We start from the raw sequence: 22849 nt of genomic DNA, 5'->3' as shown, positions 1-22849 counted from the left end.
GCTCTGTAGTTTAGCCAATTGACACAATCCTTTAGACGTATTTGTGATGATAATAAACTAATGATATCAATTACTCTTACTTAGTTAATTATTTCTATCCCACATTAATTAGCTGTGAAAGTGAAAAAAAAATCTAGGCAAAATAAATACTTACATTTATGCATACTGAATGCATTTTTATAAATATTTTGTGCAAATACATGCCTGATATTCAAATATACAACAAAATTATTGTATGAATAAGCATATGTCTTCAGGAAACTGCAATTTAATTATTTTATTCCATGATGTATTGTATCTATTACTTGCTTGTCTATGGTATTATGTGTACTTACGGCAATTATTATGTTTTTCCTAGGTGCTGCTCATTATAAAACTTTTTTCTGGTTATCTTGAAAGCTTTCTCCCTACAATAATTCATGAAGCACACACTCCAACTTCATTCCTGGACTTACCTTTACCTTGAACTGAATCTGCTTTGTAAAAATGCTGGTAGCTCTGATAGTAATACCTCCAATGAGGAATACCCATGCTATTTATGTATATCTAGCATAGCATATTATTTTTATAAATTTCTTCTTAAAGTTAAGTAAAATATGAGAGTGTAAACCAATATTTGAGCTAATATCATATGAGCAAGGTATCCTTGTGATGTAGGAGTTACCTTTCAACTTGGGGACTCAAGGCGTCTTGTTGCCTTTATTGACCACTACTTAAATAATATTTTTTAACATGAGTAATTGCGGGGATCATGATGGTGCCATTGCTAATGTTCTTGATTTCTACCCAAGAGTCCGGGTTCAAATTCCGGTTTACATGAATTTTTCAGTGATATCCTGATACTCATTTGAGTTGCTTTGTATAGAGAACTTCAAGTGGAGCTTACCGCACAGCGGATGGTACGTTAAATTGTGGACCACCTGGTACCCTTTGTTATGCGTGGGTTAATGTCAGGTTTGGGTATCTTTCCGCCGTTTCCTGTTTCTTGAATATCCTACCATTGTCAATATTCCTCCCTATCACTTATGGCGCAAATGACCTCAGATGTTTGGCGCCCTCTTAATAACTACTGCAGCCGTTCGTCGTTTGCAATTCCGTTTCGTCGTTTGAAATTGAAATGGCGACGGCGGGACACAAACCGGAAGTGTGTCGATGTAGTTTACCTTTTCAATTATAGAGGAGCCAGAAATTACCTCGTCAATATGTTGCCATGCTTATACGTATCCATGGGAAACCGTAGGGGTTCACATTTCGAATTTCCACCATTTGGGAAATATCGTTGGGGACTAGCGTATTTGGACGCGAGACGTTGCATGGTGTCTGATATTGAGTTGGCCCCTTGTGGGCCTGTGCCACGGGCCTAAAGGGCCTATCTGAATGTCATAAAAAATGTTGAAAACTTAATGTAGTGCTTCGTGTACACATTCTATAAACAATGTCCATATCTGCTTTTAAAAAGCTCTTTGTTGCTGCAAACAGATTACTACTTCCGTTTGAAAGCAATGAACGAAGATTTTTTCAAACTACAAATAACAGGTATATATTGTTTCGCGAAAATATTATATATAGTATTTTTTCTCCGTGCTAATAATCAGTCTGTTGATCGCTCTACCTTTCTCACAACAATGAACATGCAGATAAAGCCCAAGAATAATTATGTCCTTCGGTAGTCGAAATATTGGGAAACTTCATTAAAATTTCTTTGGTTTAAATATTTGAAATTATTATTATTATTATTTTTTTTAGTGCGGTACCTCTTGATACCTTTGGCGATTGAGTTGACCAATTTGATAATGATAACAAATTTTTATAATTTTTGTTTCGCTTATATATTGTGCTTATTCAATTTAACCGATGCTTACCAATGTATGCTAAATTATGACCTCAATTCATTTCCACTACTTTTTAAAGACAACATATTTATTGTGCAAATCATATGAATATTATCGTTTTGTACGGTTTGTACAGGATATTTATATTTCCCGAGTTGTAGTTGCCTATTTTAATGCATTGTTGTGATAATTTAAATTCTCGCAATTAATTTACCGTACAAACTAATGTTTTTCTGAGGAGTCATGCTCGTATAAACAGACTAAAGCTATCCCTCAAAGAAAACCCTTGTTTACATCTTGTACAGAAATATTCATTCGCCTTTGCTATAAGGGTGTCCGAAGCATGTGGAAATTAGGGGAAATGAACTTGCGGTAATGTGCGTGGAATATATTAATGATACAAAATGTTCCAGAAAGCCGTAAAGATTGTTATCAATCAACTTAACTCTGAACAAAATTTAAGATAAGCAAGACGGCCCAACGGTATTAATCTACTACATCTGTTCGCCATCAATTTTCTTTCAAAAGTCTCTTTTTCAGACAGAAAAGTGGACGGAACCAATCATACTTCAGTGCTGGAACTCTTTACCGAGAGAATTTATTTTCGGTCGATTTAGGATATGCATACTTTTTGAAAGGCAGTGGAGTAAGAAAAAAGGAAAAATGCATTTTAAAACTTAACTCTTGTCCTTCCACTTTTTATCTGGCACTGCAGCAGATATTGTTCTTTTTTATTCATTAAATTATTTTGCCAAATTTCATATTTTACTCTACTACCATGTTAATAAATCTGAGATATAATTCTCTTAACTCAATCCATTATATTCTTTTCCCGAGGTCTCAAATAAAAATATTTCTTTTCCGATTTGTAATCTACATTTTCTTTTCAATAACATTTTTCACGTATTTTCTAAATAAAGCGTCGTTCACCCCTGCTTCATTGATATTTTTGCCTGTGAATAGATGTCACCATGAGCAGTTCATATGTGGATTCCTAGCCCTTATGAATCTCTGTGCAAATGTCTGGAAATCTTGCTGAAAACTGGATTAGTCTGATTCAACCCTAGCCTCCTTTGGTGTAACCATATGGAATTTAGTCAAAAATTTCTTCCTCTGCAACCAGGCCTCAGATGCTTACTTCTCCTGACTTTTGATAACTATCCATTGTTAAAAGCAATGAATTTATAGCTCCTTTTGATCTTTGCTCTTGTGGGAATCACCCTTTTTATCCTCGAAATGTTCTCTGGCCTAGTGCTCCTGCATGAAATCAGCAGTAGTTCTTTCCTGTTAGTTTTTCATTGATATCTTTCCCATAACCTCATGATATGTGCTGAGAAACATACATGATAGTTTTAGTAGATCACCACGGAAGTAATTTATTTATCCAGTTACACGAATTTCAGATCTGGAATTTCAAAGTAGTTATATTAATATTATAGAATGTGGAGAATAGTTATATGCTAAACTTTTATGTTGAATACAATAATAGCTTCTTCCCCTAATATTAGGTACCATCTGTGCTTTGTGAATCCCACCATTAGGTTCATCTTTAAATTGGTTTCAATTTTTTAATTATGCTAATGGGTCATCATTAGGTGTTTTAATTAAAATGGATGTATCAAATAGGTATAGTTGATGACATACCTGTGTGTGTGTACCATTCTACAGGTATGACGCAAACCAAGAAACAAACACTGCACTCACTCTATTTTTTAAGAACTTGGTTGCCCTTCTATCTTATTCAGTGAAAGGGTGAAGAAATGCTACTTGAGGATTGACAAGCAGGGATGGGAAGCTTACTTAAGGGGAGGGATGGGATTTAAGAATTCTGTGTTTTGGGCTTGGTTCTAAAGGTTTTGATAGCCTTAAATAGCCATCTACAAGATTAATCTCCATTTTAACTACTGTGGGAGTTAAAGGAGTGGAGAAATGGATTTAAAATAGTAGTAGATGTAAACAATGTTATCAAGCAAGGATGTACAAATTGGAACTGACATGAGAAGGAGGGATTACATGAAGTGTGATGGTTGTCCATTCTACTGTAGTCATGCGGGAAAAATTAGTTAGAGGGAGTAACATTCTTTTTGTTGCCTTAAGTCAGGCTTTTCTTGATAGAGCATACATCACCAGGGAATTGCATGAAAGGTATATAATATGCATGGTACACACTGGCAGGGCCGTGTTTGCAGAGGAAGTGACTGGTATTAGAGGAGGGTCTTGAAGGAGATGGAGTGATTCGAGGGGATGTTTTTGGGGAAGAGAATGCATTGTGAGAATGTGGAATGTTTTGCATTTTGAGTAATGGCAATGAGTTTGTTGTATTTTAGGAGCTAAGAGGGATTTGGAGTGTGATCTGGCAGCTTTGATTATGTCTGACGGGCTGGCAATATGTTTGAATGGACTGAAAGGAAAATGGGCAAGTTTTGATGTTGAATAGGATGGTTTTGAAGTTTTATCTCAGTGAAATAGATGGCTCAGATCTAGAGATTATAATGTTTGTTATTGAGAGTATGTTTTTATAAGTATCTAATGATATATTTATTTGAGAGGAGGTCTGGGTAGCAGTGATGAATGAGAAAGACATAGGGATTATAAAGAAATTTTTTTATAGAATTAAGGTGTTTACATTTGCTAAACCTTAGATGCAAAGAGTATGTGTCAGAGATGGAGGTACACAGTGATGCAACCTCAACTGTAACTATGATGATAGCAGAGAGACTGACTGGTGGCAGATAAGGAAATAGCAAGTAGATGGGGCTAGGTATTTGAAAGGCTGAAATGTTAAGTTTACGGTTGGAAAGAATAATCTCGATGCTAAAAATGTGGTCGGTGAGAGTAAGCGACAGTAGAGGTAGAAGAGACAAAAGGGGGATCGAGATGGTGCGGTGGCTATCATACTGGCTTCCCACCCAGAGGGCACGGGTTCAAATCCGAGGGGTGTTGAATATTTTTCAGTGGTATCTCAATACCTACTCGAGGTGCTTTGTGGAGGGCACTTTGAGTGAGTATGCCGTCGGTTGGATGGGACATTAAGCTGCGGACACCTTGGTGCCTTTCGTAAAGAGGAGGCTAATGCCAACGCTGGGTTTCTCTCCACCCTTCATCCTTTCCTGTCCATCCCTAATGGAGCAAATGACCTCAGCTGTCAGTCGCCTCCCCTAAATACCAACTAACTAAGAGGCAAAAGGTGCTGTGGTTGGCCAGGAAGAGGTACTGAAGGAGACTGAGGTAGAGCTTGGCCAAGGAGGGACTGACTTTATTGTCCGTCGAATAGCTTTTGATTTGGAAATGATTTTAATTGGAGACAGCACTCCTGGTATATATTAAATAGAAGTTTAGAAGGAAACAAGTGTTGTCTGTGTGTCTGTATGTGGGTGGCATTTAAATAGGAAATGCAGGAGGGAGGAGAGGACTTGTATGTGAAGGATAGAGGTACACAGTGATGTAGCATCAACAGAAGCCATGATGATGGTAGATACATTGAACAGTGACAGATGAGGAAATGGTGTTTCTTAATTAAAAATTGGCAATTTTCCACAAAATAAAATTTACTAATGCGATCGGTTGCAATGTAACTACATCATTACTGATGATCGACTGTTACCTGTTGATGATGTAGCTACATTGAAACCAGTCGCATTAATTAATTTTATTTTGTGGAAAATTGCCAATTTTTAATTAATTATGATATTCCACCATATCACGCCTGAAGCGTCTCTTTTTATTGGTGTTTCTTTGCTGAAGGATTGTAGGAATTAGACTAAGGCTTGCCTGTCTCGGGGGTGGCGGGGTAATGTCCTCGTCTGCCAATCCAAGGGTTGTGGGTTCGATTCCCTCTTGGGTGGGTGTTTGTTGTCATCTCGATTGTTTTCACGGTTAATAGTCTGATGTAAAGTTCAAAAAGTGCTGTTTACGGACTAAGGCTAAATAAATAAATAGGATTGCAGACAAGTGGGAAAATGAAGTTTTCTGGTGAGATCAAGGTGAAACAAAGAGATAAGACTTTTATAATTCGGCAACAATTTTTGTTCTCCCTGCCTTGAGTTTTTAATCATGTTCAATTAGTCCTTTAAACATTCCAATTGTTTATATTTTTCCAATTGATAACTGTTCTGTCTTAATTATATCAGGTAATATAGCAATAGTACAGAGATTCCGAGGGATCTGCATTAGATAATGTTGCTATTGAATATCATGTAATAGTTCACAGAAAAATTTTAGTCTAGGAACCCTCATAAAATTAGATCTCATCAATCTCATTTTACATTAATTTTCTTAATGTTTTAAAATATAGTGTAATCCATTGATGAAATCATGTATTGTAATTTTAATGCCTTATGTATTTATTAGAATGATAGCAAAGATCATTGATGGCAGAAAAATCGCCAAGGATATACTTCGAGAGATTAGAATTGAATTAGAGGAGTGGGTGAGCCAGGGTCACAGGAGACCAACTCTAGTAGCTGTACTAGTTGGAGAAAATCCAGCCAGTGAAATATATGTTAGGAATAAAATGAAAGCAGCTAAAAGTGTTGGTAAGTGTTCATTGAGTCTATATAATTTGGAGCTGCTAAATCTTCATTGTTACTTAGGACTTTTAACTAACATTTTTTAATAAACTTCAGGGATCACTAGCACTACTGAGCGGTATACATCTTCCATTACTGAAATGGAGCTACTAGATCGAGTGAAAGTTTTGAATTCTGATGAAAGTGTGGATGGAATCTTGGTGCAGGTGTGTGTTTTGTCTTTGAGAGTGCAATGGAGAATACGATGGTTGGATGTAATGTGTGCTCTTTAGGGACGGGACAGGCAGAAAAGAATTTCTTTTTCTATATTTTCAGCTTCCGCTTCCTCAGCATATGTCAGAAAGCTCTATTTGCAATGCCATTGATCCTAATAAAGATGTTGATGGGTTTCATTTAGTAAACGTTGGAAGACTTTGCCTTGACTTGAAGTCCATGGTTCCCTGTACTCCTCATGCTGTTCAAGAAATCCTGAAGAGAACAGGTAAAAGTGAATGACAGTGCATTTTCAGTAAACATAAATGTATGTAAGATCATGTTCCTTGTTAATTACTTAGAAAATTCAATGATCACCAATAGCTAGCCATAAAAGTCTCACTAAAATTCTTATTTCATAGTTCAATTCCCGGGGATGTCCCTGGAAATTGAACTTCACTTAAGCTGAGTGATTTTTTGGGTACCAGGTCTTCCTGGGAAACCATTGGCAGCACAGGGTAAGGAACTGGCCCCCCATACCCTGATGTGTGAGTCACATGCGGTTGGGCTTAGCACTAGATGAGCTCTACCCTCGCCTATCAAACCGGCCTTTGGGTTGATAACTGTGGTTTTGGTGGTGGTGGCCTAAGTAAAAGGATACAGTATGAACATACACATTGTGTTGTAGAAGAACTCCAAGGGTAGGTGCTCAACTTAATTTAAGTTTCTTTTAATGCTATCATGGGTAAAACTTGCAACAAAACCAGTGAACCATGGAAGCCAAAGTGCCCATTGATTTTGTCTTTAAAAGTAGTTCTGCCCACCTCAAAATGTGCTTTTTAATCCAGGGGTATTTATTTCAATTTTACAGTTTTGTATCGTCTAATAGTAATCACTTTTCATTTAAATTGGAAAAATCCAAACCTTTCATATATGACCAATACAATACAAATACAAGATGAAGATATATATATATATCTTCTATCTTATATATATATATATATATATATATATATATATATATATATATGTATAATGTATAACACTTAGCACTAGTGGACACAGACAAAAACACAGAAACACACAAAAAAAGAGACTCAATATTTTTCGAATTTTCGGTGGTCGTTGCCACCTTTATCAAGGAAGAGAGGGACTGAACTGAAGGGAATACGAGGGCTGGAGCGATGGATGGAAGGGGAAGGTGGGGAGGGAATTCCGAAGGGACGGGTTTGGAGGGGCAGCGTTAGAAGGGTGGGGAAAATGTAGAAGGTGATGGGGGTGGAGGGGGGATGAAAATATAATTAGAGCAGGGTAATTAGTGCCTAATATTGATTCCTGGCCAGTTCCAGGACTCCAAAAGCCAGATGAAGGATTGCTCTAGTGTTTTCAGTTTCAGAGGAGGATCAGAGGGTGGGAGGGATGCTATGATGGATACACTATAGCATCCATCCATCCATCCATCATAGCATCCCTCCCACCCTCTGATCCTCCTCTGAAACTGAAAACACTAGAGCAATCCTTCATCTGGCTTTTGGAGTCCTGGAACTGGCCAGGAATCAATATTAGGCAATAATTACCCTGCTCTAATTATATTTTCATCCCCCCTCCACCCCCATCACCTTCTACATTTTCCCCACCCTTCTAACGCTGCCCCTCCAAACCCGTCCCTTCGGAATTCCCTCCCCACCTTCCCCTTCCATCCATCGTTCCAGCCCTCGTATTCCCTTCAGTTCAGTCCCTCTCTTCCTTGATAAAGGTGGCAACGACCACCGAAAATTCGAAAAATAGTGAGTCTCTTTTTTTGTGTGTTTCTGTGTTTTTGTCTGTGTCCACTAGTGCTAAGTGTTATACATTATTATTCACGTCCGTGAGACTTTCAAAAAGTGATATATATATATATATATATATATATATATATATATATATATATATATATATATATATATATATATATATATATATATATATATATATATATATATATATATATATATATATATATATATATATATATATATGTATGTATGTATATATATATATATATATATATATATATATATATATATATATATATATATAAAACAAAGATCACAATTAGATATAATGGAGGTAGGTGAGGTCATACAAATAATGAATGTGTTCATTTTTTCTGTCAAACATGGCCACTGGAATATTTATCGTAAACCCTAAATAAATCAAGGTTCATGAGAAATTTTAATGACAAGCTCTAGAGGTAAAAATTTTTATCAAAATTAATTATAATTTTTTAAAATTATACTAACTATTCTTAGAGTTTTATTAATACTTAATAATAGTGGGTAGTTTATGGATTGCATCCCTTACACTCCATTTAAAAATTACAGAACACATTTTTCACGAGGGGATTATTGAAAATAAGGAAACTGTGTTCAAAATTGTCCATCCAAATAACAGCGGGTAGGGGTGACAATATTCTCGCCCCACTGTGAGACCTTTTGAGGGTTTATAGTTTTGATCACAGAGCTGGAAAAGAATATTCTGTTAAATAGCATTCTTTCCGTCTTTGCATGATGTGCGAGTTCCATGAAGTCACACCTAATATTACTTCACTATTGCACATATCCGAGGTACATGGACTGGGTCATAAACACGAGGAGGAATGTAGATAGATAGATAGAGGTCTTTATTTGGGCGAAATTGAGACCAAATGGTCCCTTCTTCCATTTAACCCATATGAATGTAAGGAGGAAATGTAACAGTTGTTATTTGGGAAAACCCATTTTGTACAATTTTTAATATGGAAATTTTAAAATGAGTAATTTATTTTTCATGACTGTTTTATCAGGATCACTTTATTTCCTAAGGAGGTAGAACTATTTACTCATGAGTTTTATTATGAAATTTCAATTTATTCATATTGCAAATTACAGTTTTTTGTTTCATCAATAAAGTCCTTAAGTATTCAGTGTCCACCCAGTCAGAAAAAGCATGGGTGATGTAAGGATTTTTACCAAGAGGAAAAGTGCAGCAAAAATGTAGGGAATATTTAGTCTCTGAGGAATGTCATTATCATTTTTCCATTGCCAATTTGACTATTTCAGAAATCATATCAGCATCCACTTACAGTTGATTGACCTTACTGCTCAAAGGGCATTGTGTAATAGTTTTGTGTGTTTAATGTAAAATAGTAGTCCATTTTAAACCTCAATACTCTTGTCTGGCATACTTGAACATTGGACGAAGAATTGTAGATGGAATTGCATGCTAAGCAATGCCAGTGGACCATTTTCATGGCTAGTTTGTTTGTTTCCCATTCAAGGGGAGTTCTAAGGATGAAGCCATGAGGGCTCTGGGTGAGAATATGGCTGAGGGACCGCAAGAGGGCCTTATCATACTTCTGAAACCAATTCCCCAGTCTCAAACCAGCAACCTGATGCTGTAGTTCCTCAATGATACTAGATTCATTTTGAAAATACTCTGGGGACTTCATTTCTTTAAATCATTCAGCTTTTTGACTAAATGTTGACTATCGCTTCCCTTGTTCCTCTTTCTCTTCTGAAACTTTACTGTTCTTCACCCAGAATGTTTTAAAAATTTCCTTTAACTTACTGTCTAATAAAATAAACTTGATAGCATCATGTACAGCTTTGTAGAATTTATGGATATCCACATTATGGAGGTAATTTTGTGGTTTCCCCACTCTTATTGGAGGTACCTGGCACAATTCCTTTTACTACACTGCAGCATATTCATTTTCAATATATTTGGTGAAAATAACCATTTGCATAGTCCTTGGTCCACAGAGAGAGAATGAAAGGCAGGGAAGTTGGATGAGTCTCCTAATTAAAACCAAGTACCTGAAGATAAGAGCCTAGGGGAGCATGGGGAAAGGAACAAGGGGTGGATAGAAGGAATTTTCTTAGCTGGGGGCTAACGAGGAGGTAAAGCAGAAGTAGGAGCTGGGGGAGATCCAGGGTTTTGTTATGAAGGTTAGTTCACACCATTTAGAGGCCATCGACTGAGTTGTAGTGAGGGCATGTAGACTTTTTATGGCTTTTTACTTTATTTTTTCAGAGTATCAGCTCACTTTTTTAGCCATTTTCAGAGGTAATGATTTTGATGGTTTTCAGCTCATAAATGAAATTTTTAATGCAGAGGGGGATGCTGGTCAGCTGATAAATCATTCAATGGCCGCATGGTTTTGGGAGTGGTAATAGGAATAATCCAAGAGTATCACATTGTCTGTGTATGATGATTTATGGTTGATGGAAAACTTGTGTTAGTTGCTGAATGTTGACATTGCACTGGTCCAGGAATTCAATTATTACTTAAAGTATTACTTCCTAGTAAAAGAAATATAAGAATTCTGTGCATGTAGAAGATTCAGGAATAGGTTTAGTTGACTTTCATTTCCAGTTCAAACAGAAATAATATCCCCTACATACTGGAAGTAACTATACACATACCTTTTAAGGTTGTTATTTGAGTTGAAGAGATGTCAAGAAAATTCAGTCAGGAAGGAAATGGGCAGCCCCACCCTATGTTCATTTGTAAGTTGTTAAAATCTACTTTAAACTGGAAATATTTTTTTTAAATTTTTAAATCCAGGAGCTGGTGAATTTCTTTAGTGACTGAGGTTTCTATGTGGATAGCATTAAAGATTTATTCAGATATTCATAATACCTACTTACTGGTATGCATTTGAATAGATTTTTAATGGCAGGAAGCTTTATTTCAGTATTAGTTGGGACTGATATTTTTTTGGAGTTTCTTGGCCAGCTCAAAGAAATTTCTTTGCTGAATATATATTTGAGAAATGTATAATTTGACAATGTGTTTAATTTTTGGCCGGCATGTAAGAGGGTGTGAGATGAATAAAGCAACAAGCCTGATGGGAATGTTATGTTTTTGCAATTTAGTACCTAAACCAATAGGTTTTAAAGAGGGCCAAGAGGATCCTCCTGAATCAGATAAAATTTCTGCTGCCTATTGAAAATTTTGTTTTTGTGTATTCTTTTTTTACTCCAGTCTGAATTGGCAAGGTCAGGTCTTTTAGCAGTACTACTACTGCTTTGTTTATTAGTTAAATACCTTACCCTGTCTCTTATAAATGCAGTGAAAACAGCACTTGTGAAAACCAAAATGATGATTTTCACAATGTCCACGGAATGTATTGCATGTGAATATGCTACAGTGTCGGGAAACAATTTGTGCTATTTACCTCCAACAAGAGTGAGTAAACTTTAAGTTATTTTTCAATACTGCCTCTTACTCTCAGAAGTATGTGGCTGAATGATAGATCAAGCTGTAATGTACTGGAATATTTCTTTTTATTGAAGGTACTATTGAATGGAATGGAAGTCCATTGGTTGCAATCCTATATAATGGATGATGTTACACAACTTCACCATTGTTGCCATTCATAGTTTCCATTTCTTTAAAAGCTTTTTCCAGTTCGCTTTCAAGTACATATATATGTAGAAAACATTCTCTTCTATGGGAACAAATTCTTCTTCCTCCATTATATGTTTGCTGTTGTATCTCTCCATTTAAATCACTTCATGAATATATGTATTCTTTCCATCCTTACCTTACCTCATATTAGTATCTTCCTTTGTCTGGATTAAATGCATCTTGCTCCTGCGATCTTTTTTTTCCACCAGAATATTTTCCTTATCTTTTCATATATACAAGGGGTATCACAATGTTTTAATTATTGCCAAAAAAAATAATCAAAATAGAAACAATTTTTATTTTTTTATTATGAATACCTCTCTTCATAGTCACCATCCAGAGTTATGAATTTCTTCCAGTATTTTTCGTCCTTTCGAAGGCCATTATTGTAAAACTCAGATTGCAAAATTATTGGAAAACTCACACTCAGATACAATGCAGATTGCATTGAAAACCATTGTTCCATCACTGAAATGACATCATTTTTGGTGTCAAATCTTTGACCCCACCATGATTTTTGAGTTCTGGATAAAAGAAAAAATCGCTTGGGGCAAGATCAGGAGAATAGGGCAGATGTGGCAAAATTTCAAAGCCACATCACTTTGATTCCTCAACCAAACTTTGAGATGAGTGAGTAGGTGCATTGTCACTAAGAAGGTAGATGTCTTTGGTGATCAAATCACACCGTTTCTTTTTCAGAGCATCATGCACGTTGTTCAGCAGTGTGCAGTAATAGGCCTCAGTGGTGGTCTGACCCTTCTCCAGGTAGTCCGCTATGATGGTTACACGGCAGTCCCAAAAAATAGACAGCATGACCTTCCCTGCAGATTTCTGCACCTTACCCTTCTTGGGGGGGAGGTGAATCTCTGTGCTTCCTCTCCTTGCTCATCTAATTGGTCCTTAGATCATATTGATTCAAGGTTATCCATCCTTATCGGGTGACCGGAAAAATCCTCTTCATCTTGCTACAAAAGAGTCCACATCTCCCTTGACAGGTTGTGCCGTGTTTGCTTCTGAAAAGGAATCAATAGTTGTAGAATCTGGTGTGCAGACACCTTTGACATGTGCAGCTGTTCATGAATAATTTTCCACTCACTGGCATAACTAAGATCAGTCTCATTCTTGATCATTTGGATGCTTGCTCTTTGTTCTAATAGGATAAAGCCTTCCACTTTCTTCACTCTGGCAGCATCATCTGTGAGTGATGGTCTTCCACTTCTTGGATCATCTGTGCGGGACATGTGGCTAGTTTGAAAATCCCTTTTCCAGTCAGAGCCGTATCATATGACAGGCTATCATGCCTGAGAACAACCTATCATGTCATGCGGAAAACCCACAATTTGTTATAATTTTATACAACCGTGTGACCCACAATTGGAATGTCATGAATTTTTCCCCTCGGATTTGAGTTTCTCATAATGTCTTTTACTTATTGATTGAAAAAATGATTACAAAATGTATTGAATCACTAGAAAAGAAAGAGCCCCATCTTCTTTTTTTAATTTTTTCAAATCACATCAGCCAATCCAAATGTGGAGATTTCTATGTCTGTCATTACCAAGTGCTGTGCAGACAACAATCTCATCTCAATGCCTGAGGTGAAGAAAAACCTCTGCTTTGTGAGAGTATAAACTTGTGACCCCTGTATTGTTAGGATGGACTAGAAGGTGTCTGTCCTGCAGCCTCCAAATTTGACCATTTTTTACTTTTTTAACATACCATTGATATTAAATGTTTCCTTATCTTTCTATGTTTTACTGTGGTATCAGTTCATCACTTCAGTAATGATAACCTTCCTATATCTGTTTCATTCAGTCAATCTTTGCCATTGAAGGGTCATTTGCCTAACCCAAAATTCATGGAGAATGTGGGATATGTTTCATTAAAATCTGATTAACATCTAACTTGGAGATAATCAAAATAATTTTCAAGCTGTTTTTATAATTTCTCCTTTAGGAATTGACACATTTGGTAAGCATGCTGTGGTATGCGGAAGATCTAAAAATGTTGGCCTGCCTATAGCTGTACTACTGCATGCTGATGGAATGGGTAAGATAAACCTGTTAACCCAATCCTCCTGCTATACCTTAGGTGTTTCCCTTTCATAAAATAACAATGATTTGTTTGAAAATGTTTTATTTTCTAGGCGAAACATCAGCCATGGATGCCACAACTACTATATGTCACCGATATACGCCCCCATCTTTACTAGCGTTGCTCACCAAGAGTGCAGATATTGTCATAACTGCTGCAGGCAAGTCAAATACTAATTTTACATATTTAAGTTTACTGCAATATTCTAATGATTGGGGAAGTGTTTTTCTTTCAGTAGATCAATCAGTCTATTTATGTTGCCCAAGGATTTATGGTACCAATATAGTAGATAAATCATTCTCTCATCTTATGGATGTCTAATGCATCTCTCTTAGAGCTAAGGCAAACTGAAAAATAATATAATTAACTATTCTTGACCAGATAAGGCGAGGTTGTATTTTTTATAGACATTGATTTAAACTGGAAGGCAGTGTAAAAAGTCAACACTTTTGTAATAATCATGATGGAAAGTTAGGAACCCAAAGTGGTAATAGTAGCTGACATGAACATCACACCAATGCAGCATAAAAATGAAAATTGCAATTCAAACAATATCATAAGTAGAGATAAAAATATGGAGTCTTGTAGAATGAAAAACTCCATAGAAAATATTCCTTTTGGTTACATCAAATAAACACACAAATGGCCCATTGCAAGAAACCTATTTGCAAAAATAATAGAATGGAATCCATGAACTAAAGCACGTATGTATAGGTTAAAATCATGTGCTTATTTCTGGGGCCTGAAATGGCACCATGAAGAAAAACATCTTGCCTGTTTTAATTGAGAAAAAGAACAGTCTGTAAGATAAGGCAAAATTTAAATGTTCAATTAATTTAAAATAAAGAAACCCACCGAAAATACTTATTTTTGTAAATATTTTTATCATCATAGTCAATTTTTTAACATGGTGCCTTTATGATTGCAGCCTTTTAAGTTTCATTGAGTGAGTAATGAAAAAATATAATTCAACCTCTGCCCAGATCACCACCTACTTATCTAGTAAGGAAAGACATACAGGGTTCGTCCGGAAAATAAGTGTACTGACTCCTGGGCTGGGCGCGCCGCTCCGGGCGCGCCCAGCACCGCTCTGACGGGCTGCGATTGGAGGGGGGTATGTTAGCAAGCGACGCTGAAAAAGGCAGTCGGCTCTGAGCTGTGGTGTAGTGAGGAGCTCTGTTAACGCGAACCTCCACGCTCGACCCACGCCACGGAACGCGATGCCGAAGCAGCGTTATTCCATCAAATTTGCGGTAAAGCTTGGGAAATCGTCTACCGAAACTGTCGGTATGATTAACCAGGCTTACGGGGAGTCAGCCATGTCCAGAAACATGATCTTTCGGTGGCACAAGATGTTCGTGGAGGGCAGAGAAGAGGTCGATGACGAGTCTTCGAGAGGTTCCCGATGATGCCTTCGCGGGAGCGTTCCAGGAATGGGAACGCCGCTGGAACAAGTGTATCGACTCACAAGGGTCCTATTTTGAGGAATATTAGCTTAAGATATGTAAAAGTGTAATAAATTTTTTTTCCTGAGCTCAGTACACTTATTTTCCGGACGAACCCTGTATAAGATTAGAAAGAAACCAACAAAAGGCTAATAAAGTGTGGCTAGGCTAAAACAACGTGTTTACTTACCCTCATCAAAGGAGAACTTTTCAAATTATTGGTAGATTGCTCCATAGGTCTGCCTAGTAGATAGGTTTGAATCCTGGTAAGAGAATGAGTACTCTTATGGATTTCATATGAAAAAATGATATTTATGATAGTAAATGACTGTGATGACAAATAGAGCTGTTACAGGTTCCAAGACAGTTGGTGGAGGTGAATGCATTTTAACTTTTACTATACATTTGCTTCAGGGGTTCCGAACTTAATAAAACCTGACATGGTGAAGCCAGGTGCATGTGTGATTGACGTTGGCATCACCAGGAAATTGGATCCAAAGAATGGGCAGTCAATCCTTGTTGGAGATGTGGATTTTGATGGTATGTGAGGAAAGACAAACAGCATATTTTAATCCATTCATTTTTAAATGAATTGTATTGATATTTTTTTAATTAATTGTATTAATTTATAAGGTGTGCCTTTAAGGTACCTTTCAACTTGAAAATTCAAGACAAAGTTTGCTGTACTGAATTCCATTTTAATGTTTAAAAAAACCAGTTAGATAAGCCCAATGTAAGACTTTCTAACATGAGTAATTGAGGAGATCATTGTGGTGCAGTGGCTAATGTACTTGATTCCTACCCCAAGGGTTCAAAATCCAGTTGCATGAAATTTTCCCGCTGTATCCTGATCCTTACTCGAGGTGCTATGTGAAGACCACTTCCAGTGGAATATGTCATCCATCAGATAGGACATTCAATTGTGGACTCCTTGGTGCCCTTTGTAATGAGTAGGCTTATGTCATTTTTAGGTATCTCTTCGCCCTTCCTCCATTCCTTGAATCTCGTGCCCCTTAAGAATGACCCTCCTATCCCTAATGCAGCACATGACCATAGTTTTCAGTCTTCTCCCTTAATAGCTACAAGCATGAGAATAATTGAAGTTTGTGGGGGAGCTAGTGGATCTTCTTCATTTCTCAAACTATACATCAGAAAAGGCACTATGTACTTACTTAACTGAATTCTTGGAAAGTTAGTGTTTAGTGCCAAAAAGAATTACTTTTCATAATTTTTTGATACTGGTTCCAAATATGTCATGATTTGGTGTTAAACATTCACAGGAGGATGTTGATGATTTGTCTCTTGTCAGGTAGTATGGTGTTAAATGTCAAAAAATGATATTCTAATCTTCTCATTATCTTATTATAGAAGATATCAGCATGGTATATGAAACTGTGTTGGATTACAATACCATTTCACACAGTTATTCATGAAATTTTTCCTGAGGCCCAACTGTGAAAATTGAAAATTTACATGTATTTGAAATTTTAACTGTAAAATAAATATTATGTAATGTCATGATGGAAATGACTATTTCACATGTGAAAGTCTAAGGTAATATCAATGGAATTTGGTGGTACAATTTTAGTAAACATCCAATTTTCCATGTCAATGACTGGTCAAGTATGTATGAAAGGAAAAAATGAATAATTTGTGGAATGGGCTCTTTCTGGGTTCCCTTCCCTGTGGTGAGCCACTAAAATAAGTTCTGTAGGATAATAACACCAGCTGCCAATGAGTAGATGCTCATTTTATTCCAGAAAATAAATCCATTGGGGCACTGTAGTATTGTTATTAATTGTATATCGTCCCCAATTTTAAAGGGTTACAGCCTTACTTCCTGAGGATTGGCATTACTTATTGTTGCAACACTCATATACTATGTTTTTTCCCAATGCTGCTGTTGTACTCTTTTGCTTGAATGTTTTAAAATGTTGAGAATGAAATTTAGGAACGAGAATAATTTCCCCTTCAAATATTGGAAAATGTCAAGTTCCCCAAAATGACTCTTTTGTGCTTATTCACTATCACTCCAATTTTGTTTACATTAGTGTTGTGTTTCACTCTAGGAATTTTTATGCTAATAACAGGCTTATTATAAATAAAATTATTCAGTTCACTCTATTTTGAGGGAGTATGTGTCCACTCCTAGAATTTGATGTGCAATATTCCCTACTCTTTTCTAATGCTTTAATTTTTCATGTCACATCCTGAACAATTCCAAATCCCTTTTGAATGAACAAATAATACTACTAATGTTAGCAAATGCCCAAGACTACCTTTGACAGTTAGAATGAAGTTTTAGTTTACTCCTTGTTTTTCCTGAACTGATAATTAACAAAATTGATCTTAACTTTATTAATGGAGAGGATGCCTCAGTAACTTAACTGGCTATAGAACTGAGTCAGACATGATGGGATCCTAGTTAAAATTCCAGTTAAGGTGGATGATTTTTACATTGCCAAATTCTCAAATTTGAAATAATATTTCTACATCACTTAAGCAACAAATATGTTCAGTGAATGTGGAGGAATACTCCAAAACAATTTTTGAATCCGTCCAAACAAGGTGCAAGATATGTAATGCTGCTGCAAAGGGATTCAAGATGTGAGCCAAAAGCTTTCGATAAGAGAAAGGCTATTAGTTGTTCCATTTTAGAAATCCTGACTGTGCTCTGGTGCTACTTCTGTCTTTGCTGCCAGAAAGTTGACTCCTATTCTAGCATCTGTTATGGTGCATAAATAAACAAAGGCATGTTCTGTACAGTTTGGGATAAAAACACAATTTGGAATATGAATTTTTAACTGGGCAGGTGGTTGAGGCATGAATTCAATTCATTTAAAGAGATTCTCTTGTGGAAGAGGATCCTCTCATTCTAGTTTCAGTAGGTGTTGGGACTCCATGACGTCCCAAGGACTACAGGGGACAATAAATTAATCGGATATAATATATTCTCACAACATTGAAGATAAATCTCTGTAAATTATGCAAATAAAAATTGGCAAAATATAAACATACATCAGGCATGGGTGACTAAAATATTCCCTTTGCAGATTTTAGCAATATGCAGATTTTACTATGTTGACTTGTGATCATTTACATTCCTCAGCTGGCATCAACATTAACTATTATTTCTTTGTTTTTATAATATAGACATGGTAATTTCATAAAAATTTTTAAAATGTCCTTCCCTGGTCATTGTTATGATTATGTCTTTTTGATTTTTTAATTTTCTTCCGCATTCCATTTCTTTGACAGGTGTCAAGGAGGTAGCAGGTCATATAACTCCAGTTCCTGGTGGTGTTGGACCAGTAACAGTGGCCATGCTTATGAAGAATACCTTTATTGCTGCTAAGCATTCTATTTCCTCTGATGATTGACCTAAATATGCAATTATTTACAAAATAGATTATATGTTAAGTGCAGATTGTTTGAAGAATCAAACATCAAAGCAAGTATCAAACAATCTGCATATACATAAAGGTGCATCAAGTGAAAACTTTCTAACTTCTCGACAATTTTGAAACAATGTGCTAACTCCAAATTTTGTTTCCCGTAGTTTGAGGCTAATCCAAGAAGTACCCCACCCAACAAAGAAAAAATAAAACTTTTGGAAAAAAATGTATTAATTTTTCAACATAATCTCCTTTCAGCTCTATGCATTTTTCCCTGTGATGTTCAACAAGTTCAATTCCCTTTTTATTATAAGAACCGTCTTGCTACTCAAAATAGCCAATAACTGCCGACATCACTTCATCACAGTTGGAAAATTTTTGACCACCGAGCCACTTTTTCAAGTTACTGAACAGAAAATAATCTGAGGGGGCTAAATCTGGCAAGTAGGGTGCATGAGGTAGCAATTCAAACATTAATTTAAGAATTTTGGCCATTGCAATAATGGATGTGTGAGCTGGTGCATTGTTTTGATGAAACAACATTTTCTTCTTAGTCTAATGCTTAGTCTACTGCTTTTGCTTGATTTCTTCGCTCAAACATTGCAATAAGTTCGCATAACACTCGCCATTGATAGTTTTTCCTTTTTCAAGAAAGTCAATGGTAATCATCCCAAAAAACTGACGCCATGAACTTGCCTGCAGATGAAACGGTCTTGGCCATCTTTGGAGCCGGTTCTCCCATTTGAATCCATTGCTTTGATTGTTCTTTTGTCTCGGGTGTGAAGTAATAGACTCATGTTTCATCCATGGTTATGAAACGGTGCAAAAATTCTGCTTTATTGCTGTGAAACTTTGCTAAACACGCAAATGAAACATCTTCACGACACTGGTTTTGCTCGAGTGTGAGCAAACGTGGCACCCATCTTGCACACAGCTTTCTCATATCCAAATTTTCAGTAAATATGCGATGTACTGCACTTTTTGAAATGCCTACTATGTCAGCTAGCTCGCGCACTTTCAGTTGATGATTATCCAGTATCACTTTGAAGATTTTCTTCACCGTTTCTGGAGTCGTCACCTCATTTGGTCAATCAATGCGATATGCTCGTCTTGACACCTTGTACGGCCTCATTTAAACTCTGCTACTCAATATTTTACTGTTGTAAACGAAGGAGCAGACTCACCCAGAGTAGAATCCAGTTCAGCTTTTATATTGTTTGGGCTGAGGCCTTTCAAATAAAAGTATTGTATCATATAATGATGACCAATTTTCTCCATTTTAACAAATTCATTGAAAATGTTCACTATTGATGGCTGCCAAACAAATACTCAACAATGTGGCATCTTCAAACTTGAAACATATGCTTTATAGATGGCGTGCTTTGTAATTCAGTGATTTTTCAAGCAACTACCGCCATCTATAGGTCAGGTCGGGTACTTCTGGGCCTTCCCATGTAATAGGAATGGTTTTATAAGTGGCCTATAACTTGCAGAATGACATAAAAATACAATGTATAACAAAAATTGGTTTTGGCACAATCCTTTGAAATTGTAGCTAAGTTGAAAGATTTTTGCTTGTCTCACTCTTGTGTATATATAATAATGATAGATCTCCAATTCTGTAGAAAGCATGAATTGTGACTGTCACAGGTTACATCACTTTGGTAAAATATCATACTTTCTGTCCAAATTGTTCACGAAGCTTATGAGTGGTGTTTTTACCTGCTGCACCATCAGTATCTAGGGTATGAACCTTTATTGAACAACAAAGAAACTTTTTGGTAATATTCTAACCAGTCCCTCTGTCTTCTCTGATAACTCCCCTAACCAAATTGCATCTAAGATGCCTGGTATAGTGGCTTAAATATATTTTCACTTTTATTGAAAACCTCATTAACTATTATTATTACTTTTTATTTGCCCAGAGGTCACAATACAAAAATACCAGGTGGGTGGTGTATGTACATGATATAAGGCACGTGAAAGAGGAGCAAAGACACAGGCTCAATTAAGATACATAAAAGAAATGATGCTCATAGTGACATAAATGTTTGGTACAAACCCATGAACATTGGCTGTAACATGCACATGCAATATCAAATTCAGAAAAATCATTGATCATTAACATGAATCAGACCATGACCATTGCTAGAAACTAAAAGTATAAACTTACTGGTTGGGAATATTGTTGAGATATTCGTCAACCGATTAGAACATATTGCGCTGTAGATATCTTTTTAATTTATGCCTGAATGCAGCTGTACCCTTTGTATCCTTGCCACTTTTGGGTAGTTTGTTATATAATCTGATGCCCATTTCATTGGGTCCTAATTTCAATGCTTTAGTTCTTATATTCCCATAATAGAAGTCATTCCTGCCTCTGGTGTATTTGTTGGGAAATCCATTATTAAATTAAATTTTCTTTTTTCAGGCCAGATCTGTTACTGGCATCAATGAAACTTGCAGTCTTCATTAATATATTCATTGCTGCTTTCTCCAAGATTAAGATGATTAAAGCATTTTCTAAAGAGAATATAATTTTTACCCACACATACCAAATTACCAGGGTAAAATTATATATTCCTTTGGTTAAATTGCTCCCCAAGAATGGCTAAGTGCAACTTTTTCTCTTTGAATTCCATCTTTGCTTAGCAAAAATAACCTTCATACCAAAGCAAAGAAATATATTAGTAATTCAATCACATTTTCACGATGTTATGATTCTAGGAAAATATTATTTATAGCCACCACAAGTTATCTTAAATGCATTTGAATTGGAGGTTTTCAGGTTAGAGAGAGGGACTGATAATAGTATTACCTTAAAATTTCTTTGCTGTGAAGTGTAAATGAAAAAGCTATTGGTCGCCTCCCCTAAATCTACTGCAACCATTTGCTGTGAGATGAAGGTTCTTGTGGTAAATATAGACAGAACAGTAAGAAAAAAGCTACTCATAAACTTAGAGAGCAATCCAGTCAAGGTAGTGCAATGTTTTACCTAAGTAGTTTTGACAGTCACAATTCATACTTCTTTCAGCATTGGAGATCTATAATTCAAAAAGAATAAAATAGTTGGACCAAATTATTTCTTTGTTTCGGCATGAAGATTTTTTATGTTGGGCATAGATGGATTCAAGGGAAGAAAGCTGCCCACAGCCATTCTTGGGAAGGAATTTAAGTGAAGGAATATAATATTTAACCACGGTAATCTGGTATGTGGTGGTAAAAGTTCATGTTCTCTTTAGAAAATGCTCTTATCATTTTTGGCATATGGCAGCAAGGAGCTGTGAATGCACTATTAAACTGTCAGCAATGCCAATAACAGATCTGGGAAAACTGATGGAATAATATTTTTATAAAAATTTTTATGGTATTACCAAAAGGATTTTTGGTGTGGCAAACAGTTAAACCAGAAAACATCAATCAAAGACAGTGTAAAATATATTTGTATTTCATTTTGGTGTGAGGCATATGTTATTCAAAGGACTGGAAAATGATTAGGGGAATGCTAGCTAAAAAGCAGGTAAAATGACAAGAAATAATGCTTGATAAGTGCTGTGATATTGTTGTCTCTCTTAGCAGGTTTAGTGAATAAGTCCAACAATAGAATTATCATTGCCGAGGGTGGTGTGTGCCTTTGCAGATAGTTTAGATCAGTTTTAATTGATTTGGTGGTTAAGTTTTGGAAAAAGGAAATTAAATGCTTTAGTAATATGTCAGAAAGTTGTGTTTAATAAATAAGAAATTGCTTGAAATTATTGTTTCATTGAAAGATAACTGTAAAGGGAAAATTTTTCAGGTAGGTATTATTTGAGTTAAAGGAGTTATCATTGTTACCAGTTAACAGGTAATAAATTACTTTTGTACAAATCATGAAGGTGGACACTGCAAGCAATAGGATTTATGGAAATAGTTTCTTTAGGTTAGTAATT

The 22849-nt window shown here is 36.1% G+C and overlaps 1 protein-coding gene across 1 annotated transcript; it reads left to right on the top strand.

The window, feature by feature from the left end:
• Positions 1-1237: 1237 nt before the first annotated feature.
• On the top strand, positions 1238-22792 carry Nmdmc (NAD-dependent methylenetetrahydrofolate dehydrogenase). The gene is made up of 8 exons (XM_071597287.1): positions 1238-1536; positions 6183-6367; positions 6458-6567; positions 6677-6842; positions 13943-14035; positions 14133-14240; positions 15940-16065; positions 18784-22792. The coding sequence occupies exons 1-8, from the start codon at positions 1436-1438 to the stop codon at positions 18903-18905; spliced, it is 1011 nt and encodes a 336-aa protein (XP_071453388.1). The 5' UTR covers positions 1238-1435; the 3' UTR covers positions 18906-22792.
• Positions 22793-22849: the final 57 nt, after the last annotated feature.

Source organism: Hetaerina americana, unplaced genomic scaffold (genome assembly GCF_022747635.1).
Source record: "Hetaerina americana unplaced genomic scaffold, ioHetAmer1.1.p SCAF_85, whole genome shotgun sequence".
NCBI lineage: Eukaryota > Metazoa > Arthropoda > Insecta > Odonata > Calopterygidae > Hetaerina > Hetaerina americana.
This window is presented reverse-complemented; position numbering and strand designations above follow the sequence as displayed.

Excerpts from the sequence above, each read along its gene's own strand:
- Nmdmc (XM_071597287.1), top strand. The coding sequence starts at position 1,436 with ATGTCCATATCTGCTTTTAAAAAGCTCTTTGTTGCTGCAAACAGATTA. Across the intron at positions 6,368-6,457 it reads GAAAGCAGCTAAAAGTGTTG|GGATCACTAGCACTACTGAG; the intron begins GTAAGTGTTCAT and ends AATAAACTTCAG. Across the intron at positions 6,568-6,676 it reads TGGATGGAATCTTGGTGCAG|CTTCCGCTTCCTCAGCATAT; the intron begins GTGTGTGTTTTG and ends CTATATTTTCAG.